This window comes from Harpia harpyja, chromosome 6 (genome assembly GCF_026419915.1).
Source record: "Harpia harpyja isolate bHarHar1 chromosome 6, bHarHar1 primary haplotype, whole genome shotgun sequence".
NCBI classification, from domain to species: Eukaryota; Metazoa; Chordata; class Aves; order Accipitriformes; family Accipitridae; genus Harpia; species Harpia harpyja.
The window spans coordinates 27,920,259-27,943,199 of NC_068945.1; the positions used below are offsets into that span (position 1 = coordinate 27,920,259).

Below are 22,941 nucleotides of genomic sequence, written 5' to 3' on the forward strand. Positions count from 1 at the left end.
TGCGTTTTGCGTAAAATTCTTCCGCGGGTTGTGCAGGCAGGGTTGGCGGAGGGTAGGAGGATTACGTAGTCGGGTTTGGAGAATACGGCCTTTCGCCTACGCGCCCGCTGGCTTCGTGGAGGGTGGCAGCGGGGCCGAGGAGACAATAACGGGAACGCGGGGCGGCGGGGGGGAACCCGGCCCGGGTGGGGGGAGCGGCCCCTCGGGCCTCCGTGGCGAGGCCGCACGGGTCCGGTGGGATGGGGTTTTTCCTCCTTTTTTCCCCCCCCGGCAGATTACTAGGGCGCTAGGGCAGGAGCGGGAGTGACAGCAGCCATGATGTTTGCTTTCGCCTCAGTGCCAGAAGGCCGGGAGAAAATGGCACAACGGGCCCCAAAATGGGTCGTGCCGGTAACCCCTAGTCACGCACCCCACTCTGCAGCTGCAGGAGGTTCATAGCAACCTCTCCAGAAAGTAAAAGAATTCACCCCTTCGCCCACTGTGGTGTTACTGCGTGTGATCAATGGAACGTACTGGAAGGACACCGGGCACGGCCTAGACACCGTGTCTATGGCCTGCTAGTGTTTTGACTCCCCAAATCAACCCGAAACTCCTAGCTATAAAATAAAATAAGCCATGAGGCAGTTACGTGGCACAGAGTGTAAGTTCTTCTGTGCTTCTAGCAGCTACCACGAAGTAGGCAGTCGGTCTGTCCTGGCACAAGAAGCTGTGTCTGGTGGGTGATGTGTCTAACCCAAACCGCAGCCGCACCATCAGCAGTGCTTTCTGGCCTGTCAGATGATCGAAAATCAGCCTTTGTCTCTCTAGACTTCTCTCCACTGTGAAAAGCAGTGCTTTACCTCAGGAAAAATACCAAAGATCTGTTAAGAAACCACTCAAAGGCGGCAAACTCTCTAGCTCTGTCACAAGGTAAACCCTGGCCGCCACAGTGTCAGGCTTTTCTTGGATGAATTTCTGGTCATCGCTGCCTTTTTGCTTCAGGTTGTCTTACATGCATTAGTTAAGCTAAATGAAAAAATCCAACCACGGTTAGACCCATTCTAATTAGCATTTTTATACAAGAGGACAAAGTAAGGCCTTCCCTTGAAGCGTCTAAGATATGAATTGTTGGGTTTATTTTAAAACAAGCAATTCCACGAGCCTTGGAGGTAACGCAAATGGAATTGGTATTTTGTCCCCCGATCCCCCCGTTTCTCTCTTTACTCCCAGCTTCTTCTTTTGCTCCCCCCCTGACAAACATCTCTGGCTAGTTCGGAGCTATGCCTGTGCTGGCTGGCCAGACAGCACGCTCCCTCAGCAAGCCGAGTTGCAACTGCTTTTCCCTCGGCGTAAGTACCGGTGCCAGTCTCTCTGCCCTATCTAGCCACTGGTTTTGTTTTCTTCTGCTTTTTGATAATACTGAATATTATTTAATAATAATCTTTAATTTTCTTACTTATATTAGGAGACTGACAAGGCAATTATATAAAGTTTGTTTCTTTAGAGAACTAGACAAAAGGTTTTAAAATGTTGGGTTGCATCTGGGTTATTTCTCTCATGAAAGATCAGTGAGATTGAGAGCAGGGTTTGATTCAAAGCACCCAAATATAAGCAGAGTGCTGTTCTAATTCATAATCTTTATTTTTAACTTTAATAAGAACAGTTTTAAAACCTTCTCCCCAAAAAGCAGAAAATGCTAAATAAAAATACAAAAATTATCTAGTCAAGATAAAAATGCCTAAAAATGTATTTTTAAAGTAACTTCTTCCTCTACAGTACATGACAGTCCATCAAGCTCTTGGGCTCTTGCTCCTGCCACTGCCTTTTCCATCTATTTATGTCAATTTTATAACTGAGTTTATTCCAGTTCTGTTCCCTTTCGCAGTGAAATTCTACCACAGAGACACTCTCTTTGAAAGAAACTAAAAAAGACTATTAATCTCATGTGAAAGGACAGCTTTGATTTTCACAAAATATAGGAAAAGGATTCTTTGAACAATTCACAAGCTTATTTCTTAAATCTTTGTCTGCTGAAAGTCCAACTGAAAAATGAAGACCCTAAATGAACCAAATTCTATTCAGATCAATAAAACTGAACTGTACAGAGTTCATCCCAATGTTCTCCCAAAATATCTCAAATGGTTCCCAAAAGATAAAAATGCAGCCAGGCAGTCAGTGACCTTGCACAAATCTTCATCTCAGCTGCCCAGGTGGTTTTCAGCTGTACATTTACATCGGTTTTCTGCCTATTCTTTGGCATCCCCAATCCCTCCAGCAGTTATTGCAAATGTGGCTTCGTTTTCAGGCATCTCAGGGCTGCGAAAAAAAGAAACAAGAAACTTGTGGATTTCCCCATGTTACATGCAGTTGTGAAACAGCCCCCAAAATGTTGTAAGTGTAAGCAACCTGGAATACTTAAAATACATTTTTAATGACTTGCGTCTGCCACAGGTTACCGGGTAAAGTGATACTAATTGTGTCAGCAAAACTTAGTAATTTAACAGCTCTGGAATTTTCCTGCCAAGGGACCACCAGTCTTACCAAACTATTTGATGGTCTTCTTTAAGAGATAGGCATCTAGTAGGATTTATGAGGAAAGATTATGTAATTTAATGTATGCTATATGCAAGACAACTTTAAGTTTGTTCATTAGTTTGTCCTTTCGGATTTTCTCTCAACTTACCATCCAGAAACATGGCTAGTTTGAAACCATGAATTGGCTGTCAAGCTATTAAGTTTCAGTACCATGAACTTCATCACCTTACAACTGCTCCTAACACAGCTTCCTTCCTGTGAAGGAAAGGTGATTTACCTGTCGTATATCTTTGCAATACGCAGCTCCCCTCTCCCTTTCCTCAAACTAATCCTGGTAGTCGAAGCATGAGCAAGGATGTGGCCCCCAATGGGCTTTTTTGGGTCCGCCTGAAAGCTAAATTAGCAAGAAAGTTGTGATGATTCACTGTGCAAATTCCATAGGTTAATACTGTGATTAATTGTCAGACGAGGCATATTGAGCTCAGTAACGAATAATAGACAGGTAAATATATCAAAAAAGGACTTTGAACACACTTGCCTCAAGGTAGAATGTTCAAATGTTCAATGGTGGCATAATTTTCCTCTCATTACATTCAAGAGGCTCAAGAAATATGCACCTTAAACTTCATATATAAGCTGCTCCAAAAGAAAATAGGGTGCTTTTTCAATACTTTTTATGGCTTGTCCTCTTCATTCAAGTCACAAGTGAAAGAAGCCATCATGCCAGGCAGCAGATAAACATAAAAAAACCTCATTATGAAAACTGAGGAAAACCTATAGGTGTCACCCATGAATGATTCATCATACCAGAAGGACCAATGACCAATCTGAACCTTCATTTCGGTGTGTGTTGCTCCATACAATCTCAGTTCTCATCTCTGTTACATATGTAATAAAAAAGAGAAGAAATTTTTTAAAAAGGAGAGAGAAAAAGCATCTTACGTCATAGTTGCTCCTGGATCAGCAGTCATCTGGTTGGTCACAAACACAGCCACATTATATTCTGCAACAGAAAACAATGCAAAGAAGGTGGACTATATCCAATTAGAATTCCAAAATCTTCTCCCATCCATGGTAAAAGCAAGGCTGCTGCTGAAGCACTTCAAATCTCAAATGAAAGAGAAGAAAATACTCTTTATGTCTGATGGCTGGAGTTAATCAGGAGACAGCCTAAATTTGCTCCTCTTCTGACTTCAGCTGTAATACACCAAAAATGACCACTTCTCAGAATTCCACTGAACAAGTCTTTCTCGGTTCCCATCTTCTCTGTTGGCTCCCTGCCCTCAGCCCCCTCTCCCTCCCTTTGTCTGTTTACCTTTTTTTTTTTTTTGTCCCCTCAATTTACTGCATGAAAAAACATTTACTCATTCCTCATCAACATTTCTGCAACATTCTAAAGAGGAGGAACCCTTTTCATCCTTCCTCATCCCTCAGAGCATCACAAAGTACTGGGAATGTGGCAATCGGCACGGCTTTTTATATCTCTGTGCCTTCATCCTTTTTTCTATTCATGTTTCTCATGTATGTAGACTGTCAAAATTTGGGAAAGACAATTTCTCTTATTGGATATTTGTCCAGTTCTACAACCTATTCTCTCATTTAGGACTTCTCTCAACAGTATTTCTAGGAAAACTCTAAATGTTGAATAGTTCTAAAGGTTCCTTAATCTGTCATCTTGAAATAATATATTATCAGTTTGATCTTTTTGGTAACTGACAGAGGTGTAAAGTGAGGAAAGATTCCTGGGCCAATGCCTGATTGATAATACACTCGGACTACGAGGTGGTTGCGCTACCAACAGCTACTGTTTCAGGAACTCCAGTCCATGTTTTCCAAATTTTGCAATGTTTCCCTTACCTTCTGATATTTTTTGGAGCCTTGACAGCATCTGAGCGAGTTTCTGTTGTCGTTCAGCCAACTCTCCACGACCACTGAAATCCACACGGAAAAGTGCCATTATGGAGTCAATGATCTGCATTGTAATTATGCTAGATAAGTAAATATAGTGAAAGAAAATAGGAAAACTTGTTCTGAAAGCAGTAAGCATACAAAAAAAAAATTACTCTTGTACCAATAGCTTGAAGATACCAGCTTCTTCATGGAATTTGGCTGCTACATAGTCAAGCAATTCCATCTGATGTTCACCTGGTGGGAAGTACAGTTGCCAAGTGAAATTAGGATGAGAAAGAGCTCTGAAGGAACAAAAGCCTGAATTTTAAAATTCCACTTTAAACATCCACACTGCTTATATTTTCACTGCCAGCAGTTTTAAATCCAGTGCCCAGTAACAAGCTACCTGTAACAATACCCAACACTGCCTGTGCCTCTGCAGGTTCCCATTTCCACTTGCCCAGCTAACAAAACTGTGAAAAGCTTCACAACTGTTGTGGTTTAACCCCAGCCAGCAACTAAGCACCACGCAGCTGCTCACTCACTGCCCCCCACCCAGTGGGATGGGGTACAGAATCAGGGAAAAAAGTAAAACTCACGGGTTGAGATAAAGACAGTTTAATAGGACAGAAAGGAAGAAACTAATAATGATAATAATAATAATGAAATGACAATAATAATAAATGCATGAAGACAACTTTTTTGTTAAGAACTGAAAAGCAATATAAACGTTTGAATTTAATGTTGAATTAAATGACACAGGGAAACTGTATTAGTCATATTATTCATGTTCGTATTGTACTCTCAAAGTAAAAGTCTCATTTAAAACGTCCTTCAAGTTTTAATGCAACCTCTTGTGACAGAGCATGTTGGAGCTGTCCCTATAAAGTTCCATTCACAAGATCATAGAGAATTTCTTAACAGCATTTATAGAATTAATTTGTGTTCAGGCAATCGTGGTTACATTAATTGGTGCTTCTCTTACTAAGACGCTATGCTGACCCTCGTCGTATACATGGCAGAGTTCACTTAATGTTGTGGCAAACTGCAAAACTTTATGTAGTGCATAAACTGAGCTGGAATACTTACACTGAGCAAGTCTGCTCAGTGTACAACCCCAGAAGCAGAAAATGGAAGCAAGCTTACAACTTCTTTTGTTAGCAGCAAAACTTTCTTTATGATCCTCAGTGGGCCATCTCAGTTAATAAACTGAGAACTATTAAGATGGGAGCCTTAGAGAAAAAACATAGATATCATGCCAGTTGCAGTGATGGTCTTACTAGTATATGCACGTGCGTACAGCACGTTGTCAAGTACTGCATCGCGGTCAACATTGAAGCGATCAGCAATGTCACGAAGACGGTCTGGTCGGCTGACATCAGTCAAAGTTAAGGATTTCCATTTGTACAAACTATGCTCTGAAAATAATAAAACTCCATTCCAAATAGAACTATGGGGAAAAAAAGAATAATATTTATTTTGATCCTTGAGAAAACTGACTTTTTCTCTTCACTCTATCCCACATATTCTAAAGATAGTTTAGGGCTCACGATAATTGTTTTGTGTTTAGGGTTTGAGGCGGGGCTGGGGGGTTGACATACGGATATCTGTGCTCAAGGAATTTAGCCATGAGCAAAACCTATTTATACACAGTCTACCACAGATACGAAGTGTTAAAAACAGTGTTTAGTACTTAGATGAATTTCTCTTGAAGTAAATAGAAAAGCTTTTGTCATCTATTGGAAACATATTAGATATCAAAAAAACCAGTTAAAATAAAATCTGTATCCTAACTCTTAATTTTACCAGGTTGGATTACATCAAATGACAGAAAAAAAAGTCACTGCCTTGTGGGCCACTACACATTGTGCTCTCCAGGCTTTCTGTGTCAGTCATAATATTTTACATGTAGGAAGAGCCTCCTACTTGCTTGTAACAAAATGAACTGCCTTTCCAGTGCAGGGTAAGGTAGCTTTCAACAGTTCAAAAGATACAAAGTGTTTTCAGTGTCAATAAAGACAATCTTTCCACCTGTGTAGCCATTCGGTCCTGGAAGCTGAGCTGTCACTACAGTGAATCATAGAAGATCAAAATGAAAAAGCAGGAAAAATATTTTCTTACTCCCTCTATTATTATTTTTTAATAAAATATGACTGCTTATCCATATCACAAAGAATGACCTGTTTTAATCAATGTGGAAATCGGGAGTATCTTAAGTCTTACTGCCACCTTGAGAAGAAACTCAAGCCACTTTTCTCAATTGGAGATCAGATGTGACTTAATTAATGGTGTCAAAATTGTGTTTTACTCAGTACCATCACTAAATCTGTATATTTTATATTGAAAATAGGTAAGGATACTATTAAGAAGTTCTTAGGCACAAAGCATCCTCTTAATCCTCTCCCCAAATTAATGGTATTGATTTAGTAGAGTTTTTTTTCCAGCTGTAACTCATGATAAAAAATTCTTTGGCTATTAGTTTTTCCTGATATGCAAATAGTTACTGATTGTGGGTTTAGTCCCTTTGGAGTGAATAAGCTAAAATACTCAACTCAGTTGTAATCATTCATGCAAAAGGGTATGACTCTGCTGACCATTAGACTGTACTAAACAGAAGAGGCTTATTTTTCCAGAAGGTACCATAATTTCCTTTATAATGTGGGGTTCATTTAAGGGAATGTTTGCCTACCTCGTGTCTGGTAACTGTATTCCAGCAGCATTAATAGTTGTATTAGTTATTATTTACTACTATTTACACATTGAGAGAGATCGCTGGGAAATTAGAGTCCTGCTGTATTTGGCACCGCCCGAATACGGTGACTGCCAAAGTCTTTGTTCATCCAGTTACTGTCAGCCAGTAGTATCCTTTCAGTGCCCTTTCAGAATGTCATATTCAGCAAAACCTCTTGAAACCAGGAAATTAAGAGTTGCTGAGAAATAATTTTGCTTTTGCCCTTTTCTGAGCAATGCCCCTGTCCACCTGTAACCCATATTTGTACTCTGCTTTTCCAGATGGTGTGTTTCACTGGTTTCTCTAAGACAGTCTATTAGCTCCTCTCTCCTTATGGCAAAACTTACATTGATGTGAGCAGTATTAAAAAGTGATCATTTATATGAGTTCTCTACTCAAACACAATTAATGGAGGTAAGAGTCACCAAGGTCTGTTTCACTGTATTTCTAAAGATAAAAGATTCTGACTTGTCTCTCTGTGTTTAATTCTGATATAGTTGTAAAGAATGGATTTACTGAGAAGAATAGGGGTCCCTCTTTTAAGGTATTACACCTACCACAAAGGGTGTGAGATAGCTGGGTTTTGCCTGTCCGGAACTCTGTTAAATAAAAAGATTAAAAAAAAGGTCAGGGTGTCTTTTTCTGAGTTTGCCAGATTCAGGAGTTACTGCAGTTAGAAACACTCTTACTTACAAAATTCACCTCAATCTCTACCTTTTAAAATCATTTAACCCCAATTTATAAATCATATTCTGTGCAGTAGAAATATGTTACATGAAAACCAAAAATCTGAAATGCATTATTTTGATCATGCTTGACTGCTAAGATCATTTATTCTTTTCTGTGTGGAAGTTAAAACAACGTGGCACCTGTGGAAAAGTGTTAACTGAGGGGGAGGGGGAAAGAAGTGGTTGATTCCACTGACCTGGCCCAGTTTCATTTTCAGTAAAATGATCAAGGAGAAGCTTATGAGTTTATTAATCTCACTATATCAAATCATGTTAGTCTCCAGTTTATCTTTTCTAAAGGGAAGAGTACTGCGTTTTATGAACTGTTATTGTTGTTGAAGTGTTAACCACCAACTGATCAATTTTACTATAATAGTAGCTTAATTGTAATTTCAAAATCTTATATGAAATGCAAGGTACTCTAAGTGTGCATAAATAAAATACCTTTTCTGGCAGTTTTGTTACTGGAAATGAACAGAGATTGCATCAGGGAAGTCTCTTTCCTATATGACACGTTAGTAATAGTATTAATAACACTATGTTGTACTGAATCAGCATGCCTCAAGTCTAAAGATTACTCAGCTCAAACTTAGTCTGCAAGCAAATGAAGAGGAAAAATGGGAAAACACGAAGAGAAGAGGATTCTTTCTTCTTACCCTCATGCAGGTACTCATCTTTATGACTTCAATGTGATAAGTTTGATAGAAGTAATCCAGCTTGATTTAAAAATCTAAGTTGCAATTCTTTGTTCAGTAATACTCATTTAACGTGGTTTTCTCACCTCCAAAGGCCTCAGTGATTGCCATGCTTTCAATCCCACCACCCAGAAGTTTACTGGAGAGAGAGACAGGATTACGATGTAGTTAAACACACAAAATCACAAGAGGAAAGTAAAAAAGAGAAATTTTTGCTACTTTAAGAAAAGTTATTTCTGCCCTAAAGCCCCTCACTTGATGCATTAAGTGCAGGGCACTAAATGATCACTGATTCATAAAGAATTAACTCTGTCTTAACCTCCCTTCCTGTGTGCAAAAGAAAGATCTATAGAAATTATTACTGGAAAGAAAGAAAAGAGAAAATACCTTTGAAAAGATAACATTCCATAAAAATATCTCAAGGGATATAAATCTTGAAGACTTTTCATTTTGACCCGAGACCTGCAGGTTGTTTTGACTAGGTGAAAAAAATGATGACACGTTCAGGATTTCTGGATGCAAACTCTGTTTATTTACAATGACTGTACAAAGTCCAGTTTCCCCTCAGAAAAGGAGCTGGTTTTGTTGCTTACTGGTGCAGGCATCTTTGAGCCAGCACTAGCGCCAAATGCAAGGTAACCTATGTGTCCTAGCTGAATACTTATCCTTTATATTTTTGTGTCTCATTAAAGACGATAAATGTGATTATTGGAATGATTTGGACTAAGGAAGGATTTAAGTAGAGAGAAGCTTACTCAAATTCCTGGCTGCCAGTAGTAATATGAAATACCATCTTCCGTTTTTCACTGTACTCAAAGGCGGTCAGGAAGCCTGGTTCCTAAGGAAGACCAAAGAGAACATGAGAGGTTTATTTTAGCTTTAACCTGAAGGTAAAGTGCAATATCCCACAAAAATATCTTCTCTCCACCCTAGCCTCCTTTACACAGATAGGGTATGAAAAGCACCACAGCACTTGTCTGCTGGTTGTAGAGTATAAAGTATTATCCCTTTAGCGTAACAAGCAGAGTAATTTTCAAAATTATCTTGATGATGTGGTGAAAAAAATCTGTTAAGAGGAATGTTGCACAGCATTTTGGAGAGGCCAGCATAAGTTTAAACTATCAGGAAAGTGACTGGCTTACAATAAGCTTGTTTGCGGCTTCTTTAATCTTGTCCACTTTGGCCTCTGAAAGCCCTTTCACATTGCACAGTGCCCGTCTTGTGGTCATCTGGATTCCTTTGATCGTGCAGATCCCAACTGACTTCAGTTTTTTAATGTCTGCTACGTTCTGTGAAGAAAATTCCCTCCTGTGAGTATTCATGACAGTTAACAACTAGAAGGCGAAATAAACCTTTGAAACATATTTTATTATACCTTCATATGCATGTGTATTTTCACCAAGAAAGATTTACAGTAAACTCTTCATTATGTAGTTTGTGACACCAACAACAGAAAATTTTGAGTAACATTGGTGTGAGGGATCATGGTGCAGAGACCAGATCCTGGCGCTTTTGAGAGAAAGGTGTCTTGGGTCCAGTTGTATTTACTTGTCCCTGTTCAGTGTCAGTCTTTCTAGATCCAAGCTGGTAGTAAAGAAACAGTATGGATTATTTCAGATAGTGTGGAGCCCAACCTAGTAAACCCTATAACACTGAATCTGTCCTTGGTCCCTTAGCCCAGATAATCTGTAAACCAGATAATCTGATTGTGGATAATGGGGAGCTGACTTGCAAGGATTGTCGGAAGCTGACTCTAACTACTGTGCTGTTTCTGTGTGTTTGCAGTACATCCAGTAAAAAAACACACGTATCCTCTAGATCTGACCGACACTTTGGGCTGGAATGAACTACTCGAGTTTTTTGTAAATTCTGTACAGCATGACTTCAATCAGTGCCCTACTGACACATTTTGCCTCCCCTCACCTCGTTTTATGATTCTGACGTCACTGGAAACTTAAAGGCACCAACAGATTACTCATAAGAAAACATACTATGTGAAAGATGTGGGATAATACTTCAATTTACCATTTCCAGCCAAGATTTTTCTCTGAAAAAAACCCTATGAACTGCATGTATCATCTATTTATCTAGAGCGTGTGGGTGCATAGGACATAAGAAGGGAGGGGGGTTATGCAAGAAATTAGTCATGTTCATTTGGAAGCTTATTTCTCATCCTATGATGTTTTTTGGTTATTACATTAACAGGGATGGGTGAGGTAAAATCAGTCACGAATAAAAATGACTCTTCCACCCAAAAGAATATAGCAATCAGCAATATAAAAAGGATTGAGCTGTTTTACTGTGTTTTTCTATCAAGACAACAGACTACTGCTGCAAAGATCATTTTTCTAGACCGAAACTTTAAATGCATTACCCTGCTTCTGCATTTCTTCAGCGGCTCACATCAAACTTAAGGCTGTTCTGCATTACAAGTCTCTGTGTGGTAGACCTGGTTATAGAAGTTCTTGTTCTCTCCTGCACAGATACAACTTTCACCAACAGTTTATGTACCAACCAAGGTCCTAGGATTTGCGCCTCCTCAGACTAAAGTTCAACACTATGACGCGTTGAGCAGTACTCCTGGCTTGACGCACTGACACATCTGCCCACTTACACCAGCTGCATGGCCTGATCCTCTACCTTATGTTGCAGCCCTGTCCCAGTTGTGTGCCTCTGAGGTGGAAAAGGGAGCAGACTGAGAATTTACAAATAAAAAAACTAAACCACGTTTTTTGTTGTGACAATTTTTGGACTAACTGATTCACAAATCCAGTTCACAGGGTGGCTACAAAACTCTAGGGGCACAAACACTCAGCAAAGGCTGCAGGGTCACAGCACCTTAATTCCTACCAAACACTTTGAACATCAAACCACAGCCTTGGTTGTGCTAATCTCACTCTCTTTGTGGCCACACTGTCAGATCTAGTAAATATTTCTCTCTCTACTCCTAGGAAAAATAATTCTAAACCCACAAAAACTATTTCTTTACGCAAATGAATTTAACAGATATGGGTCATCATATGTTCACACAAAGATTTTAACTGGCACAGCTGAGAACAAAAGTTTCCCCTGGGGTATGGGAATAACCACTTGGAAGGAAGGGGGGGAAAAAAAAAAAAAAAAAGGAGCAGGAAACCTTATTAAGCCAGAAAAACAGCCCAAGTCATTATTCTTTACTTTCAAGATCTTTCACACCTTAGTATCATTCTCTGCATACCACGCCTCATTTAATATTGACAGGCTAGGACAGCTCCCTTCCAGCTCATGAGGTCAGCCTCTTTGGTCAACTTGTTAAATTTTTAACACAAGAATTTGTGTATTTTTCCTATGTCGCCCCATAGTTAGAGCTCCCAACCTCATGATCCTTCTTCAGAACTCTCTTTAAAACTGTCAATGAATCGCCAATAAAAAAAGCTGACAACAATTACACTGCTGACATGCTGAGCCCAGTAACTATAGTGCTGACTAATGCTATCTGTGTCCTCCCCACCTGTATCCGTCAGTAGTCATTTATATTAGAGTTAAATCTTGCATTACTTCGGTCAAACCCAATGTTTTGTTCTGCTTCTACAACACTGAATGCAATAGGGTTCCGATCCATGAGCCAGTCTCCTGGCTAAAAATATAATAATAGTAATTCAAATAAATAGGTGATGTTCATGTGCTAAGAATGATGGTAACAACTATAGGAATTCATATTTGATGAAGAAAACTAACCACTTATTTCTCTAGCTACTAATATTTTCCTTACTCCCACTCTACCCCCTTCACCAGCATGCTGAAAATAGTATAGCAACAATTGTCACAGTGTAATTTCACAGGCACCAAAAATGCAGGAGTAATTACAAAGATTGGCAGGAACAGGAAGTAATCTATCACACAGTTTTCAAATAAATTAGCAAGTAGTTGGTTTTTCAAGAGTGCTGGGTGCTAAATACTTTGAATATCTTGGCACTTTATTTAGGAATCTGATGGGAATGAGAGTTTCTGAAAACCCGTCTTATCACCAAAGGCAAAATTTGTCTTCACAAGACTGATTTAGAATTTATTGCGAGGAGGAATTTCAGTTATTTGTATCCATGTGTACACGCTTTTGGAAATAACCTTACAATAGCTTTTCATGGACAATTCTGTGCAGTAAAGTCAATGCTAATACTTACAATTCCATGCTTCTGCAGCAGGTCAATATCCTGAAAAAAGGATTCCTAAAAAAAAAAAAAGCAGAAAACAATAAAAATAGATTTTGCCTTTTCTTGTAATTACACCTATCTCACTACGTGTCTGTTTCAAATTTGTAAAAATTATTTTCCCTAATAATACATAACTTGTTGGACTACCCAAATAAGCAAAGCCATAGTGGGCCAACAAGGCCTACACATTTTGTATCACCTTCTTCGTAAAACGTATCTTCACAGGTAAGCAATCCTGTGCTGTGCTAACAAAACTTGTGTTAAGATCATCATCATCTTGATGATGCCACAGTTCCTCAATCTTTTCAGGCTGATGACCATTCCTTGGAAACATAAAATTAACTGATAGTCCCCTTGCAGTTAATATAGAAGTGTAAAATATAAAGAAATAATGATAATCCCATTAAAAACTGTGCATAGCTTTTGAAAGGTTAATGAAGAGTACTTGAAGAGCAAGGCTGCACAGGGACTAAGAGAATGAGATTTTCTTGGTATTAGACTGGAAGAAGATTTTAAATGCATTGAACTCCCTGATGGCCTTTGGGGACCTCCTGTCCCTCCATGGATTGCGTAACACTATCAAAATACCTTCAAATATGCTGCACAGTTTTTTTTCAATCAACCATAAATTTACCTCATCATCCTGGTATCCTGGTTCTTCCTGGACTACTTGATCCTCCATGGCCTTCATCATGAAAGAGCAGGCAGTAAAGTATTGATCACTACTGGGAAATGCAAACAAAGATAGTATTGGGGTGGCAATAAATGACTGTAAAATGACTTTTAAGAAGTCCTTGAACTACAGAACCTTCTCAGTATGCCATTACATATGGATTTAAACTTGGATTCTGCTTCCAACTCTTCATTATCTGACGTACCAGACCAAAAGGAGAAAATCTACCGCTTTACTCTCAGATGAACCAGTTTGGCTAGAAAGGGTTTAACAGGAAAAGAGATCTCATTCCCTTGTGAGAATCTTGGGTCAGAGATGAGTTTGGAGGCGGCAACATTTTAAATGATTTCTCATTACTGGAATTTATTCTGGTAAGGAAGTTAAAGGCAGCCTGTATTTTTATAACAAAAGCATAGTTGCAGACAGAATGGGTAAAGGAAAGGCTATGCAACATCTCAGCTTCCCGATCTTTATGCGACAGAAAGCCCACAAAACAGTGCTACTGGCAAGGCTACATCTCCTTAGTCGTATATCTTGAGAGTAGACTATAAAGCTGTATTTGTTTTCAAGTTCTTGCTGGAGTTCAGAATACCTAATAAATGCTGAAGACGTGCAAGTAATGCCTGTAAGAAGTATGCTTGCATGAAGAGAATAAAAGAAGGGTAATAAAAATCTGAGGCTTTTATTATGCAAAAACATATACAGAGAGCTTATTTCATGTTTTTTTCATGGTTAACTTGCCATGTCTGTACTCTGCTGCACTTCATTGCCCTCTTTATGTGACTTCCTATAAGCAAGCCTTAGAACCAGAATACGCACTTACTGATAGCATGGTTCAATAAAAAGCAAAATATGACCTCCTTAAATGTTATGAATGCAAGAAAAATGAGTACCAAGTAGTTCCTTAGAAATATGATCTTATAACCTGCTGTATCATTTTTGTGGTTTTGTAAATGGATAGGTTACTTCTGTCTTAATTGTGAGCTTGCTTTCACTGTTCTAGCTACGGCTGATCAAAAGTTATGTAAACTACCTCATCCGCATTGTGTATATATGTTTGCTAGCTCATCCTTGTTAATAAAATCCATGAAAGGTAAGTCAGGTTTATTATGAAACTACAAGATGGGCTATGTCTAACAGAGAACAGGATAATTTAGACTAAATATCTGCAAATAAATAGCTTTTTTCAGCTTCTAAATGGATACTTAAGGTCTGCCTAACTTGCTTGCAAGAATCTTGTGTATACAGAGGCTGGGAGAAGTGAGAAAGAAAATATTATAATTTTAGAATGATCTCATTTTGTTTTGGAGTCAAAATATGATGGAGTCACTTTAGTTAGTATTTAATGGAAATATTCCTATAAAATCAGTTGTTTCTGATAGTGTCAGGATATATTTCACTTCTATTTCAGAACCCTGACAATTATGGAATGAGAAATCATGCCTTCGCATCATGCCTAATATCAATCAGAAAAATAATTACAGTAAAACACTGATTAAAAAATACTTGAAGAGATTTTAAAAACCCCTTAAGCTTCAAATACTGAAGGAAGAAAAACAAGTAATGCAAAAGGCATTACAACTGTATTACAATTCCCTTCTTCATTAAAAATATCCTCCTGAAATGCACATAATCCTGCACTCCAAGCACAGCTGAACAGGTCATGGGATCGTTCTCCTACTCCCCATCCTTAGGCAATTGGCATCTCACAGCAGAAAAACAAGACAGACGCAGTCCTGTGCCTTCCTGCACACTACGAGGGAAAAACGAAGAAATTATACCACACCCTACTAAAAGCTTTAGGGATGAACAAAATCCTCCTGTTTAGTGGAGGGTCCTCCTGTTGCTGGTGTGTTGGTGCACCAAAGACCCAGAGGATTTCAGTCGCCACCGCCTGCAATGAAGCAGATAAAAGGGTGAAAGTCTGAAACAACACAGCAAATCCATGAAGAAACGAGGACCTTTGTAAGGAAACACAACACTTTTGTGCCACCTTGGGTGCCCCGACCCTCCTGTTATCACCCTGGCAGCTGTTCATTAGGATACGTGAGCAAGACCTGCATGCTGCACACCTTTCAACAGATAGAGACCATCAGTGTGACACAGACCTGGCCCCAGCATGTAGCCTTGGGTTTAATGAGCTGGTTTTGAACTGACAAACATCCCAGCTGACTTGACTGGAGTTTGGGCCCTGTGTTAGGGGCAGGAGCAGAGCTGACCTGCCCCGAGGGGCACCATGGTGGAATTCCATGTGTATTAACTCAGAGGAAAATAAATGATTCATCGTATATCAACACGCAGATTTATTTGGCTTTTCCTTGCCAGCTGCCTTTTCAGGGGATGCAAATTTCTGTTCCCAAACGCTGAGGCACCGCAGAATTTCCCTCCCCCGTGGAGCACCAAAGTTCCCCCTCAAAATTACAACAACAATTAAACCACAGCTCATCCCCGGGCATCTCCGGGAGTGGGGGTCTGCGAGGGGTTACGGTACCCCAGCATGTAAGGCTCGGAGCTCCCTAAACCAGCCCGGGCTGCAGTGCCAGCCAGCCAGCCCACCCGCCTCCTCCTGAGGGAACGGACCCGGCGGTTTTCCCGCCGGAGCGGGAGGGGGGGGGGCGGGGACACCTGCCCTCCCGCCAAAACGAGGCAGCCGCCCGCCCGCTCACGCTGGAAGCCAGACCGCCGTGAGGGAGGCGTGCAGGCTCCTGACAGGAATGGGGACTGCCCCTTTCCTCACCCACCCCCGCGCTGAAATACAGTTGAATTATTGCCTTCAATCACTTTATCTTCTAAAATTTATCAACTACTGTATTTGCCATCTCTAAGGAATATTGTATTACCCTTATTTTACAGCTGGCAAAGGCTTAATTAAAAACGCAGAGTGGCATTGCATTTGGAGGGCGTTCGGTTCAACACAGCTCAGCCTTACTTTTTCAGGGTGCCACACACACATCTTCCTAAACAAGGCACACAGCATTTTTGGAATGGATAGCCAAAACCAGTCAGAAAGCTGGAAAAGAAGTGACTTGCCTAAAGTCACAGGACAAGAAAATGAGGCTGAGTCATACACATGACTTAATCTGCCATTTTAAAAGGATGGAAAAGGTGCTTTTTAGGATACGAACACTTCTACAAGAGTTCTGCGGTCTTCTTGGAGACAGTATTTGGAAAGCAATCAGCTGTTTTAGCTCACCTTTGGTAGCAGAGTCGGTACAGGACTGCACATAAAGAAGATGTCAGCGTACTCCTGCGAGCAGGAGTTGCTGGCTGGCCCTCAGGGTCACTGCCCCAGTGGGTGGGGGGTTTCAAATGGCAGAAGGGATGGGAGCAGCATCTCAGCCTGTTTCAAGGTGCTTGTGAAAAATTCCTCACCCGCCGCCTGTGGGAGGTTAAGAGTGCACCCGGGTGTCATCATGCTGGCCAAGTCAGGAAACCAAACAACAAAACCCACAGCCCCTAACCATCATCAGCACACCACAGGAGTGCTCGCAGTGTCTCCAATCAAGACATCAAGTGATTTCTCTAAGTACCCAAAGTCTAATTCTGGGTGCCCAAGGCTTTGTCTATATGGAGGAACCGGCTGGCACTGCTTTTGAAAACTGCATTATTCCACAAGAGCTACTCCAGAAGAGCACTCAGGCAGACAGCCCTTTAAAGATGAATTCCTTCACAAAGTATGCTTTTATTCCGGAACAGAATGCACATGCAGAGAGCGATCCTTCTGGTGCTGCTGAACAGCTCTGCAGCAGCTAATGCCTCTGTAAATAACCTTCCCTCCATTATCCTTCTAGTTCATAAAATAGCTCTCAGAGGGGTCAATGAATGCACAGAATCTGAAGATCATTTACCACCCCAAAGTGCTACTTTGGGCAACAGATTACATTCTACATCTTCAAAATGTTGTGTGATCATTAACTGCTCGTTCAGCTTCCAGCTGGCATTGTGCAATAACCCCCCATACCCCATCACATTACACACCAGCCAAGTGAGTTAAGGCATCCCAGAGTCTGCTCCTTCCCTCTTACAGGTTCTGCTGCTGACCAGTGCACCTCCAGCTGCAGCAGAGGCACTCGCAATGAGATACACCGTCACCTGTATTTCCTCTCACTTGAGATCTTATACCAGTTCAGACAAGACAAGACCCAAGTCAAACCATTACCATAAGAATACTAAGTATACAGCTGATTTTTTCATCCTCACAAACCATTTTAATCCATGGTTGCAGTAGGGAAATCATGTGGGGTTTTTTTGGTTGGCTGGTTTTGATTCAGATTTATGTGTATCAAATGGACTAGAGTCAACTATACAAGCTAATGCCTTCTCTGAACTTTCAAGTTGGCAGTTCGCCTGTTCTTAACCAGGACAGAATAGTCAAATATTTGGCATTCCAGAATATAACAGATGAAGATTCAGCCTGGGATATGAGTGTACATTTATGTCTGAATTGTTTTGGAAGAACTATGCCTTCTGATTTCCATAGGAATGCATTTCACTTACAGTTGGTCCCAGACTAACACTGTGACACACCTGAAATCTTCCCAGAATTGCAGAATGCTTCTGGGCAAAGATGCAGCAATTTCTTCATATTCTTCAGCTCTCTTCTCTAGCAGCAATTGTTTGGTTGGGTTTTTTTCCCCTATAAAGTTGAAAATACATATTGGGGGGTAGAGAGGGGAAGCGAGAGAAAGAAAGAACACTGAATATTTCAAAGGCAATCCAAGTATTAACAAGGTAAAAACTTTATGTCTCCTACAGCAAAGGAATATAGAGTAAAAGTCCAGCATCACTTTGGAAGTTACGTTAGCTATTATATCCCCCAAATTACCCAAATCCACAAAACATGATAGCCTTGTATTGATAGCTCACTTTAGCTACTCCCTTAGTCACATCAGAATTAACCATCACTGCTTCCAAACCAAAATCTGCCAAAAACCTTTCTGCGAGGAAGCACCAGGCAAACAGATTCCACCTCAGTCAGTCTTGGGGAAAGGCCATGCTGCTTTAATGTGTCCCATGGAATTTGTACTAATTAACTCCGCACATCACAGCTTGCTCCTCTTTCTCCATGCTCGAAAGCTCTTCTGGAAACCCCTGTTAACTAGTGGGCTATACCTCTAGCAAACAAGAAGAGTAGCAGAACTGAATTCAGGTTATCAGAACACAGTACGATGAATCCACACAAATTTTTTGTACTTAAGGAATTCTTGCTTATCTTTCTGCCACTTCTGGTCCAAATCCCTCATTTATCTGCAGTGCCTCTGGTACACTTCTTTGAATGTCGTGTCCATCTTATGAATATGCCTGAAACTCTGCATATGTTGGCATAGGCTTTAAGTTTTACATAAAGAAAACAACCTTGCCTATGTTTTCCTTCTCTGGTCAGAACTAAGATGAACTGCAAAAGCTGTATGCATACAATGGGTCTCAGGATAGGACTGGCAAAATATCAGACCAGCTAGGCTTCGTTGTTTGGACTGGAGCAACAAGAGGGCTCCGTTGTTAAAATGGAATTACTGGAAGGAATTGAGATGGTACTGTGAGACTGAGTGATGGCTCTGTCCCAGTCTTCAGATCTTTAGGCAAAGCCTTGACAAAATACTCAATACTACACTGTTGAGAGTGATCCTGCATTAAAAAGACACAGATTTTGCTACCTCTAATTTACCCTGAGTTAATCATTACGGATATGTTATAGGATTAGAGATCTCCCTTCTGTGTATCAAGATGTTCTGTCCAGACCATGGTTCAGCATTGCAGCTCTGGAGGAAATGATGAGATAGAGGGCTGTGCCCATTGGTGTTAAAGAGGTGCCAGGTCAAGTCAGGACCACAACAGGTTGGATGTGACTGGAGAAGGAAAGCAGCCAAAGATAACTTACTGATATCAAAACACCGACTAGAGAATTCAGGCACGGGTATTTTTCTAAATGAAAAATAAATAATCTGTATGTCAACTATACAAATGCAGTAAGTGATAGCAGTCCAAGCACCATGAGCCTCATTTTTTTTGTGTTCATTTTAATAGGTGATTGTGAAATAAGTAATTCTTTATCTATAACAAAGGATGACATGATAAAAAAAATGCAGACTGGAATAAACAAAGCCACTTTTAAGCTTTGCAAGACCTAAACTCAGAGGCTTTCTGGAGACACGCATCAGTATATCATATGCAGAGTCAATCAAAAAGACAAAGGAGGTAAGAAAAGCAATCCCTTTTGAGAATGCACAAGGAATTTTTTATCTAAGGTAAAAAAGCAAACTAGTAATAGAGAACAATAGGACTGGAAGGGACATCAAGAGATTATCTAGCTCAAAGCAGAATCAGCTAAACTTGGCAGATGTTTGTTTGCCTGGATAGGCTGTGGATTTTCTTTTATCAGAAGTTTTTGAGAAAGAACCAGACAATTTCAGTGCTTGACTATCCTTGCCATTACCCTTGCTTTCCATCATTCACTACGTAATGCAATTTTGTCTGTAAAAATATGCAATATACTTTGAGCTAACTTCTAGTTTTAAAAGGTCAGATAACTGGGACTCTAATTCTTGTGTTTTCTAGCCCAAAAGAGAAAAAATGCCAGCATATCTAGTTCTAAAAAAATTGCTGAAACCTGATGGATGTTCTGGTAATGTGTACAGCTTGCTTTTACCTGCTCGTGGCTTTTGGGGCTAATGGCTTTTGGGGCTAAAACCTTCTAACCATGTAGCCCTGCAATACAGTATTGCCATCCTCAGTAATTTGCCATAAGCTTTGTACTGAATTTGCAAGGCCTCAGGACTGAGGATTGTCAGGCTTGCTTTGTTTGAACTTCTCTCAACCCTTCTGTACTTTTTACTTGGTTAGCTGTGACAGCAGTTTCCGTAACTGACCAGGTCTATGGCTAATTTGTTTTACTTCTGTTTATCTGCATGTGGTACAGCCATCATTTTATATAAATAGCAGTAACTAACAGTTATTCTGCATAGAATGACAGATTTACGACTAGCACAAGGACACAGTGTAGAGAAATACCGGCCTGGTGCAATAGCAGAGGCCTTGAGAAATGGGGACACAATATGTGCAGACGAGTACCGGCATGCAAAGATAACTGGCAAGGCACAGGCTTGGCACTGGAGACCTGATGGCTATGAACAACTCGCTGGTGATCAAAGAAATGCTGACCTGGAGCTGGGTGAAACCAGTTTTAGGAGTAACAAAAATAGTAACTAACATATACAATAGGCACAACATATCATAAAATCAGATGTAGCATGGCACTGCAGACCAATGAAGAAAGGTGTAAATGCATGCTAGCAAACATATAAAAATGACACCAAGTGGATCCTAGAGCAAGGAAGGAGAAACAATCAACATGAAGATAATATTCTCCCAGCAAAGGACTCCAGATGCTGACAACTCTCCATATCACCCCACATACACAACAGAATGAAACCACCAACCTTACGACCCACAGAAGCAGTGGAAGGGTGAGTGAAATACAAGGAAAAGGGGTAGAAGCCAAGAAGTGTATGTGTTTATGTGTTACCATTTTATGGAAGTACTCTAACTGCATTATTATCCTTTCTCTTTCTGCAAGTTATATCTGGGTCAATAATCATTAAACTCTCAAGATTTCAATCATACTAGCAATAAATCCTTGACTTTAATTATACACAAGGTATGCTTCCTCTTTGTCCATAAACAAGCTTTTGAGTGCAGCATTTTTGGGCTGACATACCTACTTCTTAATTTCACTGGTAGCTGATAAATTAGTAGAAACTCAAGGATTGCCTGAACTAACAAGCAGACCAGGAGCAAAATTGACAGACATAGATTAAGTGTTTATCCTGGTTGTAGCTAAAATTCAGTCCTTTAAAAAAAAAAAAAAAAAATCTATCACTGAGCAGATTTCTAACCTATGCTAATAGATAAAAAAAAAAAAACTATTTTAAAGCAGCTTTTTCATTTTTAACCAAGTAATTCTTCCTGCTTGGGATGCTGGAGCTGTGACCTGCAATTTATCAATCTTGGCACAAAAATCTCTATGGCAAGAAATGAAATGCATTCGGGGAAATATATTACTCTGAATTGTGAAATGTATACTTTGGGAGATACCAGTCTTTTTTAAACTGGGAAAGCTTTCTAAATAGCTTTTGCAAATTCCAAAATAACTGCTCTTGACTAACTCCACATACATGGATTTTTGTTCTGGAATAAGTGCACCTTGTTCTACTTTAGCTTAAGCAACTTTATGATAAACAGGAATAACAGACTAATTATGAAATAAGACTGCCCACATATGTTGCTAAGTGGGAGCAGTAATTGCAGTTACATATATCTTTGTTCACTTGAATTGACCTCCAACGTCAGATAGAAGTAGGATGAAGCAAGCTATAGTAAAATTTATTTGCTCTGAAACTGTTACCACTCTTCAAAGTCAGTGACGATGCCACTGACAAGCTTGCATTTGAATTAAAGCCCAGTCGCAGGCCTGGTTAAAGTCTACAGGGGAAATATTTTCATTTCACTAAGTAAACCAAAAGAATTGATTAAATGTTCCTCCGCTCACAGCAGATTAAATGGAAAGCCATCACCCAAGGGAATGAAGTACATAATGCAGCCGGTCAGGCCCTAGGGCTAGGCCTGAACAGACTGCAGAGCACGGCCAGGCTTGCACGCTCCCCCTAACTAAGGTCTCCTGTTGCAGCTCTCCGAGTTAGCTCAAGCTTCGATTTAGCCAGCAGGGCATTATGCTCTCCCTTATCTAAACGGCTTTGCATTTCTCCTATTTGTATTCACTCCGGTGCTCATCTAAACAGTAAAAAAAGAAAAGATGGGATCAGGCAGCTGGGGGATGGGGAAGAAAGACAGAGAAGGCCTGCCTCAGCAAGGTGTCGGATCAGTTTTGCCATGTGGTGGACTCCCACCATTCCTATAGACAGAGGGACTTCTCTGGGACTGAATGCAAATACAGGAGGTAGAGTTTGCCTGGCGGCAGCTGTACACATTGGTGCATGAGACAGGAAAAGAGAGTGAAGCAACAGGGATTATTGCTTTAGGAGGAAGCTGAGGCAGAAAACTTGATTTAACCACCATAGCTCATCAGAAAGGGAGTTAAAACAAGGGAGTTGCTCACGGATGCATCTGCCATGCTGCAGAACACAGGACTGTGTGTGTATTCTTCACACCAAAGAAATTCTGACTCCCAATACAAACAAGCTAGGAGTACTGCAAATACTGTCTTAACTGTTGTGGCCAAAAGAGTCAATGCTTCTCTAACTTATTCACACACCAGCATTGAACTTTAATCTGAAAAAGACACAAAGCAAAGCAGCTTTATCCACAGAACATAGGAGAGCAGAGTTTTCAGTGTTACAGCTAAAAAAAAGCATAATTCATGGAATGGTTTTTGGTTTTCCTTTCTCTAATACATTCCAGCTCACAGAAGCTGAGTGCTTCTGTTGTCAAGTAGGTTGAATAATGACTTTTGAGTATACTGCTCTGTTTTGTACTCAGGGCAGCATTTTCATTGGCATGCTTCAGA

At 40.3% G+C, this 22,941-nt stretch overlaps 1 protein-coding gene across 16 annotated transcripts in view; it reads right to left on the reverse strand.

Moving 5' to 3' along the window:
* Window positions 1–1,596: 1,596 nt before the first annotated feature.
* The window catches only part of DMC1 (DNA meiotic recombinase 1), a 32,603-nt gene continuing 11,258 nt past the window's right edge, over window positions 1,597–22,941 (reverse strand). For 3 of the 16 annotated variants that reach the window (XM_052789722.1, XM_052789721.1, XM_052789723.1), the window contains 16 exons: window positions 17,949–20,741; window positions 16,615–16,800; window positions 15,208–15,315; window positions 13,383–13,473; window positions 12,719–12,763; window positions 9,701–9,847; window positions 9,314–9,396; window positions 8,645–8,697; window positions 7,693–7,734; window positions 6,399–6,471; window positions 5,685–5,776; window positions 4,586–4,659; window positions 4,372–4,486; window positions 3,457–3,517; window positions 2,792–2,908; window positions 1,597–2,295 (listed from right to left, as the gene is read on the reverse strand). In XM_052789722.1, coding sequence (XP_052645682.1) covers window positions 2,226–2,295; window positions 2,792–2,908; window positions 3,457–3,517; window positions 4,372–4,486; window positions 4,586–4,659; window positions 5,685–5,776; window positions 6,399–6,471; window positions 7,693–7,734; window positions 8,645–8,697; window positions 9,314–9,396; window positions 9,701–9,847; window positions 12,719–12,763; window positions 13,383–13,442 — 1,032 coding nt within the window. In that variant the 5' untranslated portion in view covers window positions 13,443–13,473; window positions 15,208–15,315; window positions 16,615–16,800; window positions 17,949–20,741 and the 3' untranslated portion in view covers window positions 1,597–2,225. Of the gene's footprint in view, window positions 2,296–2,662; window positions 2,770–2,790; window positions 2,909–3,131; window positions 3,393–3,456; window positions 3,518–4,371; window positions 4,487–4,585; window positions 4,660–5,684; window positions 5,777–6,398; window positions 6,472–7,692; window positions 7,735–8,644; window positions 8,698–9,313; window positions 9,397–9,700; window positions 9,848–12,718; window positions 12,764–13,382; window positions 13,474–15,207; window positions 15,316–16,614; window positions 16,801–17,948; window positions 22,707–22,941 lie in introns of those variants that run through there. The other 13 variants (XR_008235578.1, XM_052789728.1, XM_052789720.1 and 10 more) reach the window with 13 other exon arrangements.